This window comes from Mya arenaria, chromosome 2 (assembly GCF_026914265.1).
Source record: "Mya arenaria isolate MELC-2E11 chromosome 2, ASM2691426v1".
Taxonomy (NCBI): domain Eukaryota; kingdom Metazoa; phylum Mollusca; class Bivalvia; order Myida; family Myidae; genus Mya; species Mya arenaria.
The window spans coordinates 62,200,519-62,221,667 of NC_069123.1; the positions used below are offsets into that span (position 1 = coordinate 62,200,519).

Consider the following 21,149-nt stretch of genomic DNA (forward strand, 5'->3'; position numbering starts at 1 on the left):
TTGTTTACATTCTCAGTCTAGGGTCAAACATGTTTTTAGCGGTTTGTAAGAAAGATCCTTCGTTACGACCTGTAAATACTCGATATCTCCTACACAACATACCAAACAAATATGCGTATCGCCACTAAAATAGAACATAAATGTTTAGAGATATTCCAAAATAAAATGCTATTTTTAGTATTTATTGCAGTGAGTTGACCTGTTGGTTTTCCAAAATTGTGCTGCAGCAGCTTTTGGCTTAGGCAGTGATGTAACCACTCATTAAACTTGACTTGAACCAATTTAATCGACTGATTGAAACAAAGGCTGATCCAGTAAACAACATAATTTTAAACACTTTGGATGTAAGTGGGTGTTAAAATGCATTTATCAAATTTAAGAGGTCGTCCGCATGCCTCGCCACATCTAATTTTGTAAAACGCATATATACGAACACCATAATGGCTAAACTTAGCTCCTATAATTGTTTCTTGTATAAATGCACCCATGCTTTAATGCTTATCCAACAAGGTGAATAACACATGGGAGTAAAGAGAACAAAGACCTGTTTAACGGTAACATCCTATGAGGATTTTTATCATATTTCACGTATCATCAAAAGGGTTTAACAAAGCTACAATACAACATATAATACCATAATTTGTACAAAAAGAACAGTCATACAAAACATTAATAAAATAATTATGTTCACATGGAAAAGGTCAGAAAATGATATGGGTGAACTATTTTAGTTGCCTTTAATTAGAATGAACATTCACATAATGAAAGCATGATTTGAAACACTATTTACACAACAATGAAAAAATATTAACGAGACATTAGAGATTTATCATTAAGCTAGTCAGCACAATGACTATTTCAAAGTTCATTTTCATGAATACATACTTTTCATACATAAATACATAGCACTGTATAAATGACTGTGTAATGTAATTTAAATGGGCAAAATCATGATAAATTAAGATTACAAATGTTTACATATATGTATAACTGTCAGAATACAGTGTGGGCAGTAGTTGTCTGGGCAACATATCATGCAATGGAAAGCTATGATGGTTGACATATCAATGTTACTGAGATACACTGAATAATAACCTGAGTAAAACAATCACAAGAACTTTCTGCTGCACTATTTAGACCTGATTATATATCTAGTGGCTAAATGCAGTCATTAAAACTTCGTAGAGGATGTTTACCCAGGTAATGATGAATTTATATTATGAAACTTCTTTGTTCATATTGCTAGACAATACATACACTTAAAGATTTCATCACAGTCACTATCAAGACTATACACTATATGTGCTTTACAGGGAAATTTATCATGATTATTTATAGGTATATTATTTTATTATTTTACAAAAAAATGCTACATTGTATAAACAAAATGAATGATAAAAGTGAAAATACAGTGCTGCAAAAACAAGGACTTTTCATTGAGAATTGCTTTCTAGTCAGCAGACTTAAACATTACACTTTAAAACCCACCATATGCACACCAGTTCTTTTACACAAAATGACAAGTTCTAGAAAACGTGTTTTCTAGTATATCTAGCTTAGGAGGTAAGTCCCTCTCCAGCCAATAAACCATCACAATATATAATTATATAGAAAACTGTTCCTGAACATTGCTGCACAATAAATGCCTTGTCCCTGTGTAGCTTATCTCTGTGCCTCAATCTCCATGGTGTGAGGGGAATGGGAAACTTGTGTAGGTGATGTAGCATATGGAGATGAACTGAACTTCTCTGTGGTGGACAATTTGGACAAGGCCATAAGAGCATCAGGAAAATTGGGCGGAGTTGCTGGAGTATTAGCAGGTGCACAAAGCTGAAATAAAACTCCAGTTGTGAAAATGATTCACTTCTTTTAATAATTCTAAGAAGGAAATGAACTTGAAACTTGAACATCATGGACTGATAAAATTACATTATCTGCACCCTAAATTAAATAAATATCGGAAATGACAAGATAATTTTACTTGATATCTTTAAGTGGTGATGTTTTAACCAGTTTGGGGTTTTACAGTAAGTAAACATCTTATTTGTGCCACTTGAACGTTTTTAACTTCCTAGACGATACAACGCAATTCAATATGCGTTCTGTTTACTACGCCTCCAAGTTGAGATTAGTGTATTTATGTTTAACCAGACAGTCATTCATGCGTAGCACGGTGAAACTAGGTCACATTGACTGGAAAGACAAACACTGACCCAATTACTCTTACTTTCTCTAAAGCCAATGATAATCGTAAATAATGTATCTTTTTTCATAATTTGATATTGAAAAGATAGCTGTACGGAAATTCCATCTAAAATTCAACCATCGATGTGATCACGAAAATCCTGAATGATGTCACAACATGGAGGTCAACTTACGGAGTAATTTCCGTTGGCGTGATTTCCATTGCAAGTTCTACATGTTGGTATAGACGATTCTTGAAAGAACATGCTAAGAGCACTCTGAAAGCATATAAAGATATATTTGAACACAACAAAACTCTCATAAAAAGTGAAAAGTTCCAAAAAACGATCCCGTATTTCTTTGTTTATAAATTGATCAAAATGTAAACAAGACGCCATCTTGAATTTTTTGTCAGACCGGCTCAAAACTTACCTCAAATTGCCATTTAGACGCGACTAGAAACTGTTTTGCTTGGTCGAGCTGGCATCCTGTAGCAAACATAAACTGGTTCATCATTACTTGTTGCTTCAAATTATCCATTTCTCTCATTTGTTTAAGTTTAAATTTCCTAGCCGTCCTTACTTACTCAATGTTGATGTTTTTGACGGGAAGTAAAGCGTGCGTTTGATTGACAGGCAACAATAATACAATATTCAAATTTCATTGGCTAAGACGTGACAACAAGGGCGCGGTTTCTGCTCTATTTCGGAACATCTTTCTTTTCTTCGTACTATTATTTATTGTTGTTGTAATGAAAAATATGATGAAAGAAGCGTTGATATCGAAAGCAAGTATATGGACAGTACTAGAATTAATATTATGTACCGTTGTCTATACTGCTAAAACCGCGATGCATCTCTTAACACTGTACAAATTGATTATTTTTCTTAATTCATTGACGTCACGAGCACATGCCACTTTTATCAACAAATACAAAAAGTGATGACGTAGAACACACGGAAGTTGTTGAATTGTCAAAAAATGGCAGGGAATAATTTCGTTTTCTTATAATTTGATTATTTTTATTTTAAAGCACAATGGGCGCATTTTCTAGTACACTTACTGGGCGGAATGGGGGTGTTGAGATCCCAGATACAACCTCCAACAATGCCTATAGATATCCTCCAAAAGCAGGTAAAATGCAGAGACAGGCTTCTTTCTAGTGATTCTAAAATGCCGTCCAGGTTTTTTTTTAATGATGGTTAGCCCATCATAAAAATACAGGCTAACCATCATAAAAAAAGCCTGGACGGCATTTTAGAGTGACTAGGCTTCTTTCTAGACACAATAATGCGCGTATAGGGAACTTTTTTAACATTTGGATATTCATTTTGTTCCCTAAACGCCACAAGTTGACGGATTCATACCAATGTTAAATATATTCTTTATCTGTAACTCCACAATATTTACTACTGCATTGTTAAATAAAAACACAGTTAAACATAAATTATTTTTAGCCAATACCTTTCTCTTGTTACACTTTTAAAGTGTTTTATGAAACACAAATTCAGATCGATCTGTCAACAAGGCATCGCCATCTTTTTACTATCTAACAGGTGCCCGTTATCTTTCTGCTCAATATGAGCCGCGTCGCGCGATTTTGGGCCCTCGGTCATATATTTGTTATTACAATGTTTTAAGGTATTTGAATGAAATGATATTTCAGGAAGATATTCTGAAAATTTCATGATGATATCACTTAAATTGCATAAGATACTTGCTTACAAGTAAGACCATGTATTGCGCATTTTGAATACTAAATTTGACGTCATTCAAATGACGTCGTTACGAAAGCACATTATTTAAATGACGTGCAAAATTAATGTATCAATATCACATTTAGCTTATAATTTAAATTATTTTCTTATCATAGAATCTTCAATGACCATAAATAAAGATATGAATCAAGTTTGTATTTTTAATACATTTGCCAGTTTTAAACACAGATGATTAATGCAGGCAAAATATGTCGGGACGAAATCCATGGTTGCTATGGAAACATGAGTAAACCGTGATCATAAATTGTCGAGAAAATGACGCACCAATGACAAACCTTAAAAAGAAAGAAGTTTGGAAAAAATTGATTTACATAGAAAAATAATTATTTTGGGCATTTTTTATTAATGATTATTTCATTTGTAATATTTATGTCCGAAGGCCCAAAATCGCGCGATGCAGCTCATATACTAAGTTTAAGCACTGAGATCTGTCATTCTTGGCCCGGAAAACAACAAGTGGGATATGGAGGCGTAAAGTCGCCAACACTAAAATTGTCAAAGACTCTGAAGCGGCTGTTTATATGGACTAGCTTCTGTCAGACTTTTTGTTACTTTGTGTTACTTGTAAGCGTGTACTGTAGAGTAACTGATTCCCTTTAAACTACCTAAAAATAATGATGCAAAACTATGATGTTTAAGAGTTATACTTTTCACAGATTTATTATATATAGACAAAATCATACCAAGAGCAAAAACCTGTCAAAATGGCCCTCTTTTGAAAAAGGCTCAGTACCAGTAAGCCCCAATTCTTTGTCTTTGACATATGTTGTTTACATTAACCTATAGAAGTGGGCCGACACGAATCTGATGAATAATCAGTTTTCATTAATTCAGTCATTAGTATTGAATCATTACTTAATCATCATTACTTTCAACAACTTTTTTTGTGAACTGTTCATTAGTGTTCATTTAATGTGAATGTTATAACACAATAATAACAGTTCAAGAACACTTAACATCCAAAGTGGATACAGCCTTGAAGAATCATTCATCATTGTAAACCATTTTCTCTACGTTTTCATCATAACCAGTACTATGAGAGAAAGAAACGAAGCTTGCATCAAATGTGCAATTGCATTTCTAAATGCAACCAGTAATCAGAGATAATAATTATTATCATTATCACCTCATCATGCCTTGGAACCCCCGAAAATAATTCAGACGCAACTTTTGGAGGGGATGGGCATGCCTTTTTTTTTTTACATTTCCACTGCCAAATAACACATTTTGGTGCACTGACTGTAAGAGGAGAATTATTAAATGAGGGCAAGGAGACAAAATTACCATTATCATGAAAAAACTGATGAGAGAATTTTAATTTTGGTGGGATTTTTTAGGAAATGGATAGCGCAGTGATAAAACAATGCCTTACAGTAATTTAATTCATGATAATTTCAATTATTTAAATATATTTCTTTGACAAGAATGAGAGACTTGTATTGAAATACAGTATTATTCAACTTGTTTTTAATCACTTTGGGCAATAATAACAGTTTACATTATTTAAAACATGGAATAAAATACCAATACATGTTATCATTGCATAGTTTACAAAGGTTAAAAGCCTGGTAATAATTAGTTGTATATGATCATTGATGAAACCAGCGAATTTATGTTGAAAACACAGATTCCTATGATGATTATGAATTCAAATAAAAATAATTATGAATTCAAATAAAAATAATATCATTAATTGATATCAATAAGCTGCTAAAACATCACCCTGTCATCGAAAATTATGTAATATAGCCCATGTTTGTTACGGCCAAGGAAAAGCTAGTGTCCTTTGAAGTTTGAAGATTTTTTTATTTGTTCAGATGCATAAAACAGTACTTTAAAACATTCCAATGTTACCATACCATGTAAAGTGATGAAATGTTGCTCTATCACAATAAGATTTTAATAGAGAGGACATTATGGACAGTTTTTGTTTAAAACTATACAGCTTCAATTGATCAGGATATTTGAAGAGAAGTCGAGTACATCTGTGAGCCAGGTGTTTTGATAATATGTAATAAAACATATATGAGCCTTGGTATATGGCAGTGTTTCAACACACATATCATCATTTTGGATCATTGCATGTCCTGTCTATTTCTGTCTATAAGGAAGTGCTCTAGTCATGATAAATGTATCAAACTATATGTACATGTATAAAAATACAAATATTATGTGTGTCAAGTTAGTAAAGATATGATTTTGGCTATCATTCAAAGCAGGGTGTTTTCATATAAACTTTAGCAAAGGCTTTAGTAGTTTTAGTCACTTTCAGTAATTTTCCAATTGAAATGAGTATATTTTGTCCTAATTTTTATACATTCACTTCTTAAAAAACATGTAAAATTCATTGTTTGTGCTGATGTTGTTGTGTTTGTTTCCAAATCTTGAATGTAATTGTATGTCAATCTTAACTTTTTTTATTAATTTATGAGCTTGAAATGTGTTTAAGTGGTAGATTTTCCTAATTAAAAGCATTTAAAAAATCCTATAATGGAAGGGAAGGCCTCTTCCCAATTTTCTCTTAAAAGTGTTGCCATGAGTACTTTCAATGATATCTCTTGCAGGAAATTACTTTGGAACTCATTTTATCATGGGAGGAGAGCGCTTTGACATGTCACAGCCTGAGTCTTACTTGTTTGGTGAAAATTCTGATCTAAACTTCCTTGGGAGCAAGCCTGTCCCAGTAAGTAACAGCTGCAGCTTTTTAGCAAAATGAATCATTTGTTAAGTTTAGGTGTCTTAGTAAGTTCTATTGTTAATGGTTTTAAACATTATTTGATTAACCAAATAACTAGAGGTGTGTGTCTTCTGGATGTGTGTGTCTCTCTAGTGAAATGCCAAAATAAAGCATCTTCTCTCGCAGGATGAAAATAGATTAAAAGATAACAATGAAGGAAAAAGACCTGCCCTTAACAAGTACTATTATAAGACATGTCCTTAAGCAACATCAATATGGATACTTGTTAAGGACATGTCTCATTAAAGTCATTGTTTTAGAGTTGTGCACAGCAGTGTCATTTTCAGTTGTTTTACTCCCATCAGTTTAAAACATGAGCATGAACTTTTTTCAGTTTCCCTACCCAGCTGGAGGCACCAGTGAGCCAACCAAAACCTTGAAAAGCCTCGTAAATATCAGAAAGGATACCCTTCGACTTGTCAGGTCTGTTTTTTGTAAGTTTTTAGTAAAACAGTGATGGCATATTACCTGAAATTATGAAATGAAAATAAAACATTAACACTAGGAAGGCTTATATCAATATACCGTATGCCATATTTCTTGAGACCTTCTGGGGGACTTCAGAAAACCAAGGGATTTTCATTTTGCCTCATACATGCTAGATTTCACAATATGAACATATAAAAAAACTCAAAAACTGCTGGCCAGAATTCAAAATAATCAGTCAACGAAAGTAGCCCTTAGAATGAACAAGCCCGATTCATATACTATTGCTTGGTATTAAATCTTTTAACAAGCCCTACTGTCTTAAATCCAGAATTTGAGCAAGTCTGGAATGCAGTTTACCAGTGCAGGGCTTGCAGGGCTTGTGCTAATTTTGACCACTGAATAATGTCGCAGCAATACTCCATAGGTCTCCCTTTATCAATTCCTTTCAAGCCATGTTGGTTCATAACTTCATTGACTTATAAATTACAAATTGACTGGTTTTTTATAAGAAAAACTTTTATCTTCCCCAAAAGCCGCAAGGCCTTGAGCAAACCATCTTCTCCTGTGAGCTCTTGTTTTTTATGGGAAATTCAGCCCAAACGAGGAGGTAGGGGATTTACGAAAAGGGTGGGTTATTCCTGCATCATGGGATTTGACATGTATGTGAATGTGAAGATAAATTATAAAAAATAGGTTAATACCACTACCCAGTTGAGGTAGAAACAGAGAAGTTGCTATTGAAAGAAAAAAAACACATCATACATGCCTGCCTGTGTTCTAGGTGTTAACAATAAGTATAATCATTTAATGGTAAGTCACTATATGAGGCAATAAAAACTAACCATCTGACAATCTAAGGTCATCATAAAATAAATATGTGTGTGTTTTGATTTGTATAATCTACACAACAATGTGTTAACTATGGCTCTCTTATAAAAATACCATTATTCTTACATATGATAACGAGATCCTTTAGGCCTTTTATTGACCTTTCAAGATGATGGTCCTAAAATACTATGAAATGTTTGTTTCAGAATTCCCGAGGTTGAGAAGCTACAGCCAGAAGATGACAATGAAACTCTTAACAACAAGTACAACATTGAGTTTGTGTTTGACTCTGATGTGAAATGTTCCATTAAGGTGATGCTCTTCTGCACAGAGGAGATTGTGAATGGACAGATCAGGTATGTCAGTGACGAGATGGTGAATTAGCCCTGTTTTGGTGTAATATTTGCCTACTTTTTAGTAGAACCACATTTAGCAGACCAAGAAGACACAATCTTGGTTCCTGAAAGTTTTCTTTTCTTTCTCTCTTATTTCAAAATCTATAGTTTCATACCATCTAATTAATGTGATAGACTTAAGAGACATCATGTGTAACATAAATATTTTTCAGCCATGCACATGCAACATTGATATTAGGTGTGATAATGACTTATGGGACTTCAGAGTGTCAAAATAAAAATAAAATCTTGCCACATACAAGTACAATGTAGATTGAAAAATGTGTCACAATTGGAACAATGAACACTGTGGTACATGTACACTTATCCTACAGTTATTCCACACGAGAGCCAGCCCTGAGTTCAGAGACGTTTCATTACAAGCGGGGAGCCAGTCAGGTGTTCCAACAGTCTGGCTACGTTCTTGATCCTTCAACTTTCTCAGAAGAGGAGGTAACTCAGTTGTTGAGATTTTATACAAAAGCTTTACCATTAACTAATAATACACATTCCCACAAAACATTTTTATCAAATGGCCAAAAAGTACTTGATGTGAATAAAGTTTGATATTTGATATATAGCTTTAACAGTTTAAAGTTCTAGAAACTTCACTTTAGACAGGATATCTGTTACATCAGCAATGAGCTCACAGGCTTGCTTCACTAGCAAAAACATCATATTATTATTATTGCATACTTTTAATAGTGATTGAGCAGAAGGTACATTAAAAATACAATACAATAAAGACATAAGCTAGCACATTGATGAGTGATGGTGTTTGTTGTCTATTACAGCTACAGTACAACCCAGATGGGGAGGAAATCCCCGTTGTAATCCAGTGTATTGCAGAGGATGATGGTAAGCTACAAACTGACAGTAAATGAAAAAAAGTTAAAAAATGTGCATTAATATAAAACAAAAAGTGTTAGACATATTGGGATCAAAAGATTGTAAAACTTATGTCACAGCTCACAATTCTTTATTTTGTGTTTGTGTGTGTTTTTTATAAGAAATAAGTTTGAAATATTGTGAAAGTCTTAGTGTCAAAGGAGTTATCAGTAACATGCACATTTTAATAAATGGCCATAACCAATAAATTGGCTTCATTACATCGGGTAACAAGTGCTGTGCACTTAAAGCATCAACTGTTCATCTTGGGGATAGGATAAAGGATTGCTTGATTGATGTTATTGGCACCAGTGTCACATGGCTCATCGATTAGTAGTAACAAAAATGTGAGACTATTGAATTTGGCTCCTTCCAAAGCTAAACAGTTGATTTATGAGTGGTGGCACCCACCAGCAGTGCCCTTGTTCCATCTTAATATATCTGTCTTACAGAGAGTTCGTTGCATGCCCACATGACGTTTGCGATGATAGAGAAGAGTTCTCTGGAGGGCGGCTATGTGATCAAGCCGCTGAAACAGAAGCAGTTTATACATGGCCTGTGTTACCTCCTCCAGGAGATATATGGCATAGAGAACAAAAACAATGACAAGGTCAAGGTGAGTGGTCGTTGTTATAAAGGAAAAAAGTATGAATACTATGGTTCAAAATAATTGTACTGAACTTAATTTTAATAAATCCCAGTTGACAGTTTAATGACAGCTGTTGAGAGGCTCATGCATTTAGGGAATTTCTTGTACCTTATTGAGTCAGTTGGATGAGTCCAATCAGTAATAAATGTGCATATGCATGATGATAGAATTTTATTTCTAAATGGACTGAGAAAGGTTATTCTGATGAACCAACTTCAACACCTCAGTCCCAGGAACTAGACTAGACTTCTATAAACTTAAACATAGTTTTATCCATGAAATATTTGGTTCCACAGAATGATGTCATTTAAATGCATTGAAAGGTAAGGCAATGGCTATGAATGGCTACACTTCAAGGAATTAAAAATTGTCATTGTTTAAGAAGCCTAAATAAATTTATTGTATCTTTTGAGCAACCATTATCTAAATAGGTATCATTATTTGATCTGCTGACTGCATTCAAATGTATTAATTTTGTTGTCATCATGTCATCAAAATTAAACATTAAATTCAAATGAACAAGACGAAACATTTTTCAGCAAGCCTGGATGTAAATGTCCAAACTATGTGCAAGTGCTGTAAGCATTTTACTTCCACTAAATGGGACCACTTGCAATAGAAAATGAAACAAGGCCATTTAAATAAAATTGATGGTATTTTCCTACATCTTTCCTTGTTTATAAACAATCTGGACGGCCTCTAGATGAATAAGCATTCAAGGTACATATTGCAGTTTGTATCAGCATTTGTTAGCATATCCATATTTACTATTGATTAAAAGAAAGATGTTGCACAGAGCAACCATTCTTATTGGTAATGTGATGCACCATATTGACTAAATGCATTTATTCCTTCACCTTGACAGTTTTGAATTCTTGACATGAACAAATACCATGTAACTGAGTCATACGCAGATAACACTTTCATTGTTTAAGAAATCTATTTTCTTCCATCTTCCATATCTGATCCAACCTGTGTGCTGACAGTCACTTGACAGTCATCTCATATTTTTTTCATAATCCCTTCAGGTTTCAACTATGTCCGTGTATGGCAGATAAATATAACAGTATGGGAACGTTCTTGAGATTTCTCAGGATTACCATAGGGTGTCAGAAAATACTGTTTTATTTTCAAAGTTGTCATAACTAGCACTGATGTTGTCATCAACAGTTGTGGCAGAGTTGTGCATACACCTAGACTCAAAAACAATTTAATAGATTTTATGGAAACTTAATCCACATGATGAAAATTGATTTTGCTTGCTGTCCATTTCCAATGACCTAACATATCTGACTCAGGTTGAATTAATATAATTCATACCGGTATTTCCTTGGTTATAAAAGGAAAAAAACCAACTTGGTACGGCATGAAAAATATTAACAGCATAAAGTTAAAATCAGAAAAATTGATGTTTTTTTTACTTTTTGAATCTTAATCTGTCATTATTAAGTGGTTTATATTATAAATGAAAAGCATTGGGAAGAGAAAAATAATACATTTGAAGTGAACCTAATTGCATATTTACTTATTATAATTATACGAATTATTAACGCAACCCTTATTCCAGGATGATGATGGTGAGGAAGATGAGCTGGAGGACAGCGGTGCCGAGTGTGTCATCTGTATGTCAGACATGCGTGACACCCTCATCCTTCCCTGCCGACACCTGTGCTTGTGTTCCACATGCGCAGAATCACTCCGCTACCAAGCCTCAAATTGCCCGATATGCCGGTCCCCGTTTCGTGCCCTTCTCCAGATACGGGCCATGAGAAAGAAACAGGCTCCACTCCCACTTCAACAGGTGCGGTATACATGGCAGCTTCTGCAAAAAGGGATTGGATAAATTCTGATACTCATTTTAACACTCTGAGTGTGTACTCTTTTGCTCCATGGAGGCTTTCATAATAAGATACATGTATCCATAGCAATTTAGTTATACAGGTTGGTCTTATTGCACTAGCCAGTACAGTGGCAACTGTATTGTTAAAACAATATAAAAGTTCAAGCCCAATGGAAGTTAGTATTAGAATTATAAGTATATTTCATGTGCTTTCGGTGCGAATGGTATAATTCCATCTAGGGCATGTGCTTTGCTGCTTTTTGAATGTCACATGATCACAATTGGTAAGTTGTTGCGTGTTCTTTAGGGCTTGGAGACTGAATTTTTCCTGCACTGGTCACATGACTGGACCACATCTGGTATGCATGAGTATAAGTGTCTTCCATCGCCACTGGTGTAAGACAGGTTCATCACAACCCCAGAGTAGGGTGTTTTACGGAAACAAAGTTTACTGAGTTTTTGCAGAACACCCTGCCAAGGGTTGGGATGAACTTTTCTCACACGAGGGTCTATGGTAGATGTTTTTCTCCCACTTCAGTTAAACAAAATAAAGTTCAAATGTATTTTTACGCTGGAATATTTTGAGCATAGTGAAAATAAATTGGGTATAGATTAGTGATAAATCATGGTTGTCATGGATATGTGCACAATGGTTCAGATTATTTTAATACCGGTAGTCAAATTGTTCTTAAAATAGTTATGAGGAGAGGTCAGCATTATTTCTTGAGTGCAGCGTGAACACTTCCATACTAATTTGACGAGCAGCTATGGTATTTTATACCATTGTAGTATGAAATATGTAATTTCATACTACACTTGTTTGATTTTTGCCCGTGGGCAAGATAAGGCATTTCCAGCACTGCCAAATCTTTGGATCTACTTATCTGAGGTGGGAGAAAAAGTGATCTTCATCATATATGGCATACATATATAAATTTACATTCTCAAGAAATGCTGCCATGGATAGATAAAGAAGGATCAAATAGTACATGTATTCATATGATATAAAATATTCACATGGATCATATTTCCCTGTAGGGTGGTGAGGGAGAGGAGGTGCCGGTGAACCAGGAGGGTGTGCCCGCAGGCTATGAGGCTGTCTCACTCATAGAGGCACTCAATGGCCCTTGTGGCCTCCCACCGCCAAACACTATGGAAGGTATGAAATCTTGTGTAAACTGGTAGTTATATTTAATCACCTCACTGGAACACATCATAACACATGCTTTTTAAATGCTTATTGTTTTCAAAATGAGACATCAAAGTAAAGCTTTATTATAGCAGCCCAAATACTGTATGTTTGAATATATACTATTATTTAATGGTTAAATATTTGAGTTTTGTTGTTCATCCGTTTATAAAACATTTGGTCAGTTATCAGTACACTGTAACATTGATGTCACATTCATTTTACCTTAAGGAAATGTCCTTTGATCAATCACAATTGTGATCTTGAAGCATCAGAGATATTCTGAAGATGTGCAATAATCTGAATGTGGATGCAATTGAACAGTGCAATACATTTGTAAATATAAGGTTATAACCTAAAATCTGACAATAACAAAGTATTGGATGTGAGATGAGCAGACAAAGTATACATGTATGTGTTTCAGGTATCCATGTTCCCCCACCGAGAGTACTTGGTGACATTGAATCTCGACACAAACACAGGTCCAGTAAGAAGTAAGTAAAACTGTCTGATCTGTTATGAAACAGTGCTTTTTTCCATAAAAGGAACATTCTTGTACTCATGTGGATATTCCATTGCACGGACCAAAAGATTGGAAGGTACTTTGATGTTCAATTAAGCAAATTGAATTATTGAAAGATAGACATAAAGCTTGACATGTTGCATATATATACTGATTGTCTTTCAAGAAAAGTACCGGTATAACATGCTTTTGATATCCAGTTGGTGTTTGTCATCATTTTCATCATCGACAATGTCTGTACGAAAGCACACTGTTCCATCTCTTATCAGGCGAAACACCACAGTGGAGACAGTGAAGGAGTTGAAAATGAGTGAGGATGACAAGAAAGCGTCTGCGGAGGAGAAGGATGGTGAACGGACGGACACATCCGTGAAGACAGAGTCCTCTGCCCCCCTCACAGACTCCCAGCAGACTCCAACACAGAAACAGATAAACAGTTCAGCCAGGTTGTCCTCATTATTTTTTCCCCAAAAAAAATAACAACTTAAAAAAATAAAAGTTTTCTGTTTGACTTTAAAATGATTTTTTGAAAAACGAGTATGGATTATGGAATAAAATGGAAACAGAAATATGGTTATATTATAGCATAAATTACAAAAGATGCTATACATCTATTTAGACATTGTTTTTCTGTTTGTAGGATTCGTAAGCAGGAGAGTGAGGAGGGTACTGGGTTACCACGTTCACCTTCATCTGACCATGAAGTTCCTGTAGACTCCCTCCATGTTGTCAATGAACATCTAGTAAGTGGCTTAGGGAATGGGATGTAGAGATAAAAATATCCTCATAAAGATTATCAAGACATTTTCTAAGTTGGTGCTAATGAAGGATGAAATATATAAGGAAAGAACAAAGACAAACTTGTACAAAAATAAACTGTTAGTTATGTCTCCCCCATTTATGGGAAGACATATTGTTTTTGCCCTGTCCGTCAGTCAGTCTGTATGTCACACTTCATTTCCGCTCAATAACAATAGAACGCTTAGACCCAGGAACTTCATACTTGGTATGCTAGTTGGTCATGACTTGTAGATGACCCCTATTGATTTTGAGATCACTAGGTCAAAGGTCAAGGTCGCCGTGACCTTGAGGTGAAGAAACGGTTTCCGCTCAATAACTAAAGATCCTTTGGGTCCAGGAACATCATACTTGGTATGCTAGTAGATGACCCCTATTGATTTTGAGATCAAAAGGTCAAAGGTCAAGGTTACCTTCAGGTAAAAAACGATATGTTGGCGGTGACCTTAAGCTTAAAAATGGTTTCCCCTGATTTACTAAACATCACTTTGCCCCAGGAACTTCATACTTGGTTTGCTAGTTGGTCTTGATTATTAGATGACCCCTATTGATTTTCAGGGCTGGTATTCAATATTGATCTTATCCTTATCCTTAGACATGCCTCCGTTTTTCCATTCTGCCTATTGGTCAGCTAATTATACAGGCCAATCAAAACATTCAGTTTATAATCTTTTAGTTCAATCTTGCATATTGAATACATCGATCCGACCTGTCAATCAAACTAATCATTATTGACCAATGAGAAAGCTGCAAATTATTCACCGAGTCCCGTCCGCCATCTTTACCCACAAACAAAGCAGCGATAACTGTTTACAACCGGACATTTTATTGAAGTTTTAAGACTGATTTGTGAAAATGGTTAAACGATGCGGATGGGGAATCTGTTATGCAGATTAAGGTATCCGGAGGGACTAAATGGAGGCCGATTTAAACGATTTCCGACCTATAATCCGATATTGAGAAGTGCAAATGCTGGATTAAAAAGCCTGTGGACGGCCACAAGAGAAACTGAATGTCAACAGGACAAACCAGCACGAAGATGTCTGCTCGAAGGTTAGTAAATTAAAATTTGGTTTTATCGTAAAACGATCAAAATACAATCATTTCAATTATTATTCTGAATTCTGCAAATCATGCCAAATGTTTATTTTGTTTACTTTCTTGTGTCCTAAATATTGACCTCCATATGGAGATCATGCTAGTTGACAGTTTCCATCAGGTTATGAATGTGTCAAGTTTAAACTACTGTTTTATTGTATAATATGTATAATATGTTACTGACTGGCATTGTGGAGTTTTGTCACACTAATTATATTTTACTATTATGCATATTTAAGCACTTTCATGGAGGAAATGGACCATCTAAAGAGTATCCTGACCCACCATCAGCTGATGGCTGGAGAATAACATCTTCAAGAAAACTCCCCACAAAGCGGTCACTTGGAAAGGAAACTTATGGCAGCATTTATACACAAAATGCAAGTGTATGCATTTAATACAAGATATCACATGCCTGTGCGTTAGAGTTTTATTTATCTTTATGGAGTGCGCGGAAGACTTGAATAACATGTACCATGTAGGATAAATTGCAAAACTGAGACTGTATTATTTTGTAGACTTCTACTCATTTTTAAAATGCCACTGTTCCTTTTTCAAAACAAAACAACAGCATTATAGTTACATATATTTTAATACAAGTATTTTGTATGTTACAGAAAAGAACACTCAAAAGAACTGAAGAGAACATTATTACATGGAAATTACACAGTTTTTTGTGTGTGTAAATTTGCATATAAATATATCAACATAACAATAATTTCTTTCAGAGAAAAGCTGGTCCAGGATCCTGCAGACACTGTACCAGGAGTAGAAACACAGACCGAATGTCCATGTAAGTGAAACCAACACTCTAACAATGCCTATGATCTTGTTGTCAGTTCTGTTTTACTTGGGTCTTCACATGTTGTGTGGTATTTAACGGTGTGAACTCTTTCGGTAAATCAATAGGCGCTGCATTTCAAACAGAGGTATTCCCACACTCTTGAGAAATGGTAGGAGTCAGTTTTAAACATCTTGTCTTAAATGTAAAATTTATTATGCATTTATTTTCAGGGACGTCACCTTTGGATGTTTGCACTTACCGCTCAAAATGCTTCCCTAAAAGAACAGTTGTCACAAAAAGAAGTCCAAGTTGCACATTCCATTGTTGGGGAATACTTGTGTAACTTTGTTGATCAGGAACATGGGTGAAGTTGTGCAACTTGAGTTCCTGAAGTGACTTGATTAAGCCAACCACGTGTGAACAATGACCGCTCAATCTATAAAAAAAAATGAAAACAGAGATTGTTGACAAGTTATCAAAACAAAAGCATGATATCATGCTGTGAAATTGGCATGTGTTTATCCTACACTGACCCATGAAGTATCATTTGACTTTCCAGATGTTAAATGTCTAAAACGAGGCAGTAACTAGAAATATGAAAACCAATAAATTGAAATACAACATACAGTATCTTACTTCTTTCTCTACTCGACGACTTGAAAATATTTTTTTCGCATTCCGTATTACGGCATGAAATGTAAAAGACATGGCGATCCAAAATTGCTTATAATTCACAATGTATATTTAAGAATAAAATTACTAGTATAATAACATTTGTTAAATACAATTGGAAATTCACATACCCTGGTTTTCATGAGCAATACCTATATCGTATGGAATCCCTCTCCACATCGACACTTAACATATGATGCTTGTCGTTTTTTTCTCATTGAAGGCCAGCATCTCGCGGTAACATGGCAGATATTTCCTCTTCCAAAACTTTAATGTCATGAATATTACCTTGTAGAAAGTAATTTAATCCCTTTTCTTACACCTTTCCCGATAATTTGGCTTGATCTGGTAAATATTTAACTGATATTGTCCGAAATCTTCGCGAGAGAATCGGATTCTGATGCTATCGTAGCAGCGCGTGAGCCGCCATTTTGAATTTACGCTTGGGGCGCATAGTAACAATATCTAAGTGGGCGAAGCTTATCTTGGCATCTCGGATCGATGTATACGGCTCCAGGTCAGTAGGTCAAGGTCAAAGTGACCTTCAGGTAAAAAAACAATTAGTTGGTCACCAGTCCATACGTCACACTTCTTTCCGCTCAATAACTTATGAAAGCTTGGACCCAGGAACTTCATACTTGGACCCAGGAACTTCATACTTTGTATGCAGGTTGGTCATGACCAGAAGATGACTCCTGTTTGTTTGTCTCCAGTCCAAAAGTACAAATTTCATGTCCATCATTGATTATTTCTCACCGACGACCACACAATGGGGGAGACAAGTGTTTTTTCAAAAAAGCGATCCCTAGTATGTTTCTTTTTTTCAGTTTTCCAACATTATTTTTATGCCCCCACAAAGTGGCGGCATATAGGGTTGCCCTTGTCCGTACGTACATCTGTCTGTCTGTACGTACGTACGTCCCGAAGATTGTTTCCGATCTAATTCTTGAAAACCGTTTGTCCAATCCTCACCAAACTTTAAACACATGTTTGTGACCATAATATCTTGATCAAGTTCGATAGTCATGGAAATCGCTTTAGTCATTTAGGAGTTACGGCCCTTTTTTGCCAAAAATACTTCAAAAATATATGTTTCCAATCTAATTCTTGAAAAGTATGTGTCCAATCCTCACCAAACTTTACATACATGATTGTGACCATAATATCTTGATCAAGTTCGATAGCCATGAAAATCGCTTTTGTCATTTAGGAGTTACGGCCCTTTATTTGCAAAAAAAGACTTGAAAAATACGTCCCGAAGATTGTTTCCGATCTAATTCTTGAAAACTGTTTGTCCAATCCTCACCAAACTTTTAACACATGTTTGTGACCATAATACCTTGATCAAGTTCGATAGCCATGGAAATCGCTTTAATCATTTAGGAGTTAGGGCCCTTTATTTCCCAACAATACTTAAAAAATATCTTATCCGATCTAATTTTTGAAAAGGATTTGCCCTTGTGCAGATTATCCTGAATAATCATTATGGCTTATTTTCTGTGACAAAAAATCGAAGTGGGGGCATCCGTGTCCTATGGACACATTTCTAGTTTATTGGGTGATACCCTCTGGGAAGTTTTTAAAGTGAAGGTTTTCTCAGAATACTAAGGGTGCCAAGTTTTATAATGTATGAATAGGTATAAATCATTTGACAGCAGTATTCATTACAAAAACAAAAAAATATAGAAATAATAAAAAATATGAGTATAAACTAAGGTCCAAGAAATCTGCTTTCCACTTACAGCAACATGTTGAGCCTGTGCGTGAGGTGAAAAAGCTAGTGAGTGGCTACCCGACCATATCTTCAGAGAACCTGGCAGATGACGAGCGGGAGGACACCTCCGAGGGGGAACCGGAACCTGACTATGAGCAGGAGGAGTGCAGTCTTGGTATGGAGAAATAGAATGCTTTGTTGATTTCCGAAAGGGCCAGGAAAGCTCAATGTGATTGACCCTTTGGTTCTCAATGAATGAATGTTAAAAATTATCCATGATTGAAATATTTCTTGATCATTATGTAAGTTGCATTAGATATGACTTTTTGTCTCAAGACAGTGACATGTAATTATCTTGTGAACCAAATCATGGGCATGTGAAAGTATTCAAGAAATATGTCTTACAGATGTATACAAGATGTTAACAGATATTCTCTTGTCTACAGAGGATCGTCTTGACAGTATTGCGAGTGGGGGTGACCTTACAGAGGACATATCAGAGTCTGCATTTGTCCCGCCCCCAGACTACGCCTCCGTGATGAACGAGGAGGACACAGACCCTGACACCGATGAACTAATGGCCGCCCCTGTCCCTCTCCGCCTGTCCAAGTCCCCTCCTTCCTCCTCAGACTCGGCCAGCAGCAGACACAGCTCTCAAAACCTCCTGGAACATCATGAACGTACTGACTTGTGATCAGGATGCGCACAAAACATGGGATCCTTGTTGAAGCCACTCCCCTGCAGGACGGTGTGGTGGCATAGACAGGATAAAGATGAACATGTCTGGATAGTGTGCATCACGGCAGTCTATCATTCAAGTTTCCATTAAAAAGATTGGGCTGTTAAGACCTTCTCAGCCATTGTAGTTTCTAATACAATACAATGTTGACTTGCCAAGTATGTTTGGACAACAGATTTTGTGTGCTTCAGTGTTAAGATGAACAGTTCTTTATGTATCCTCAAATATTCCAATATGTTTGTAATGTTAAAATATGGCCTGTACATTCATTGTAAACATGGACATATTAATACATATTTTAGATCTTTTGTAAAAAAAATATGACTCCCATTTTGAATATCTGTGACAGCCAACTGTCTTATCTGATATCTCCTGTTTTAGACTTTTGATAAAACCTGTTGTGTTGTCATCACTTTAATGCTGTTGAAGATGCTGTCATAGACTTGTTTGTAAAAGATGTAAAGCACAATCTGTAATGCAGACCATAACCATATCATATAAAAAAACAGTGGAAAAATACAAAACATGTACATGTAGCTGATATCTATTTGAAAGTGGACTTTCATATGTGTTTAACAAGTTCACATATGCTACTATAACATGATATAACTGTGACCGAAGACATTCATGTCAGATATTTTGCCCTTGGAACATTAACAAAAGAAAACATATTTCAAGCAAAAACAGACGAGTATTGGTAACTGGAAAAGGTCTTAGGACAAAATATCTACTGAATTTCCAATATAGTAATTCTTACACTTTTAAAAGGCTTTTTGTAGTGCACTTGTGAAGCTTTTTTTGTGTTGATTTTAACATAAAATTCATCAAAGAAATTAAATGCTCCAAGCCATCTTACTGTTATTCACAAGACATTGGTATTTGTTTTCCCTATTAGAACAATACAGTATGTATATGTCTTAGATCACATTTAATCCACATGTGCATATCTTCATTGTTGTACTTGCATGTTTGGGATGACAATTATGAGATACATTTTCATCATTGTAATCGGAAACACTTTAAATCTAATAGTATGCTACAATTAACATTGAAGTAATACCACTTCTTCGGTGTTATCAGAAATGATCATTTTGCCATAGTGTTGTCTTTTTCATGTTGAACACTTTCTAACATTGAAGCATTAATCAATTTACTTCATAAATGATAACTTATCATTGCACATAACAAGTATTGCTTTATTATTGTGTGGTTTCTTTAAAAGCGAATGTGTGATCGAGGGTGACAACGATAACGATTCTATCTTGCTTATCTATTTATTGTCAGTTTTTCGTTCACACCACGCGATGTATGATCTAGGTATGTTGTATACAATCTTGATATATCCATTCCTGTATTTTGTGCAATATTATGAGAATCACACATGGAGACAAATATGTTAGAATACCAAAATGTGCTCTATAATGATAGAAATAAAATGTCATATCATCCCTCCGTCTTGTCTGGATAGTCACGTGTCCTCTGGCTCTAACGGGTCGGCATGTACATGTATAATACTAGTAGATAGCTAAAACTAGGTTTTAGTTTTGGCAAATTCCAATACTGGTTACCCAATAATATGGTACTGTACAGAGAACTGAATGTGACTGGTATTTGTTACGAACATGCAGATTAAAAAATGATTCATTGAAGTGTAAATTATACCCGATTAATTGGAGTTTAAATTATTACTGGATTCATTTCAACATTGAACAGAAGTTATGGGTATTGAAGCCTAAGGGCACTCGTATCAATGTTTCATCGAAAAAAATATTGTTAATTTATAAGTTATAGATTTCACAAATGTTGCGCAGTGGTGGGCTGGTGGGCGGTAGGTTTTTGTGAACAATTTTGTGATCAAGTTTTTATTTCCCTACATTATAAAAACAACTGTTTTATCCCATCTT

General features: G+C 35.2%; 2 protein-coding genes and 1 long non-coding RNA gene across 6 annotated transcripts; 2 read left to right on the top strand and 1 right to left on the bottom strand.

Moving 5' to 3' along the window:
• Positions 1-547: 547 nt before the first annotated feature.
• Positions 548-2,821, bottom strand: LOC128206894 (UBA-like domain-containing protein 1). Its single transcript, XM_052909614.1, has 3 exons — positions 2,617-2,821; positions 2,379-2,462; positions 548-1,830 (listed from the first exon to the last, which is right to left on the bottom strand). The coding sequence occupies exons 1-3, from the start codon at positions 2,731-2,733 to the stop codon at positions 1,663-1,665; spliced, it is 369 nt and encodes a 122-aa protein (XP_052765574.1). The 5' UTR covers positions 2,734-2,821; the 3' UTR covers positions 548-1,662.
• Positions 1,681-20,693, top strand: LOC128206877 (E3 ubiquitin-protein ligase MGRN1-like). 3 transcript variants are annotated; one of them, XM_052909600.1, is made up of 15 exons: positions 1,681-1,820; positions 3,218-3,318; positions 6,527-6,645; positions 7,034-7,122; positions 8,163-8,312; positions 8,687-8,804; positions 9,146-9,209; positions 9,692-9,855; positions 11,456-11,689; positions 12,767-12,887; positions 13,342-13,411; positions 13,710-13,886; positions 14,081-14,183; positions 18,537-18,681; positions 18,953-20,693. In XM_052909600.1, exons 2-15 carry the CDS (start codon positions 3,222-3,224, stop codon positions 19,198-19,200), a joined length of 1,899 nt encoding a protein of 632 aa, XP_052765560.1. In that variant the 5' UTR covers positions 1,681-1,820; positions 3,218-3,221; the 3' UTR covers positions 19,201-20,693. The 3 variants fall into 3 exon arrangements, with proteins under 3 accessions (XP_052765560.1, XP_052765552.1, XP_052765542.1); XM_052909592.1 differs by lacking the exon at positions 1,681-1,820 and adding an exon at positions 2,860-2,971; XM_052909582.1 differs by lacking the exon at positions 1,681-1,820 and having other exon boundaries at positions 3,131-3,318.
• Positions 15,167-16,500, top strand: LOC128206896 (uncharacterized). 2 transcript variants are annotated; one of them, XR_008256612.1, is made up of 4 exons: positions 15,167-15,291; positions 15,576-15,753; positions 16,065-16,129; positions 16,351-16,500. It is a non-coding gene; the product is annotated as an uncharacterized LOC128206896 (long non-coding RNA). The 2 variants fall into 2 exon arrangements; XR_008256613.1 differs by having other exon boundaries at positions 15,169-15,291; positions 15,576-15,722; positions 16,351-16,499.
• Positions 20,694-21,149: the final 456 nt, after the last annotated feature.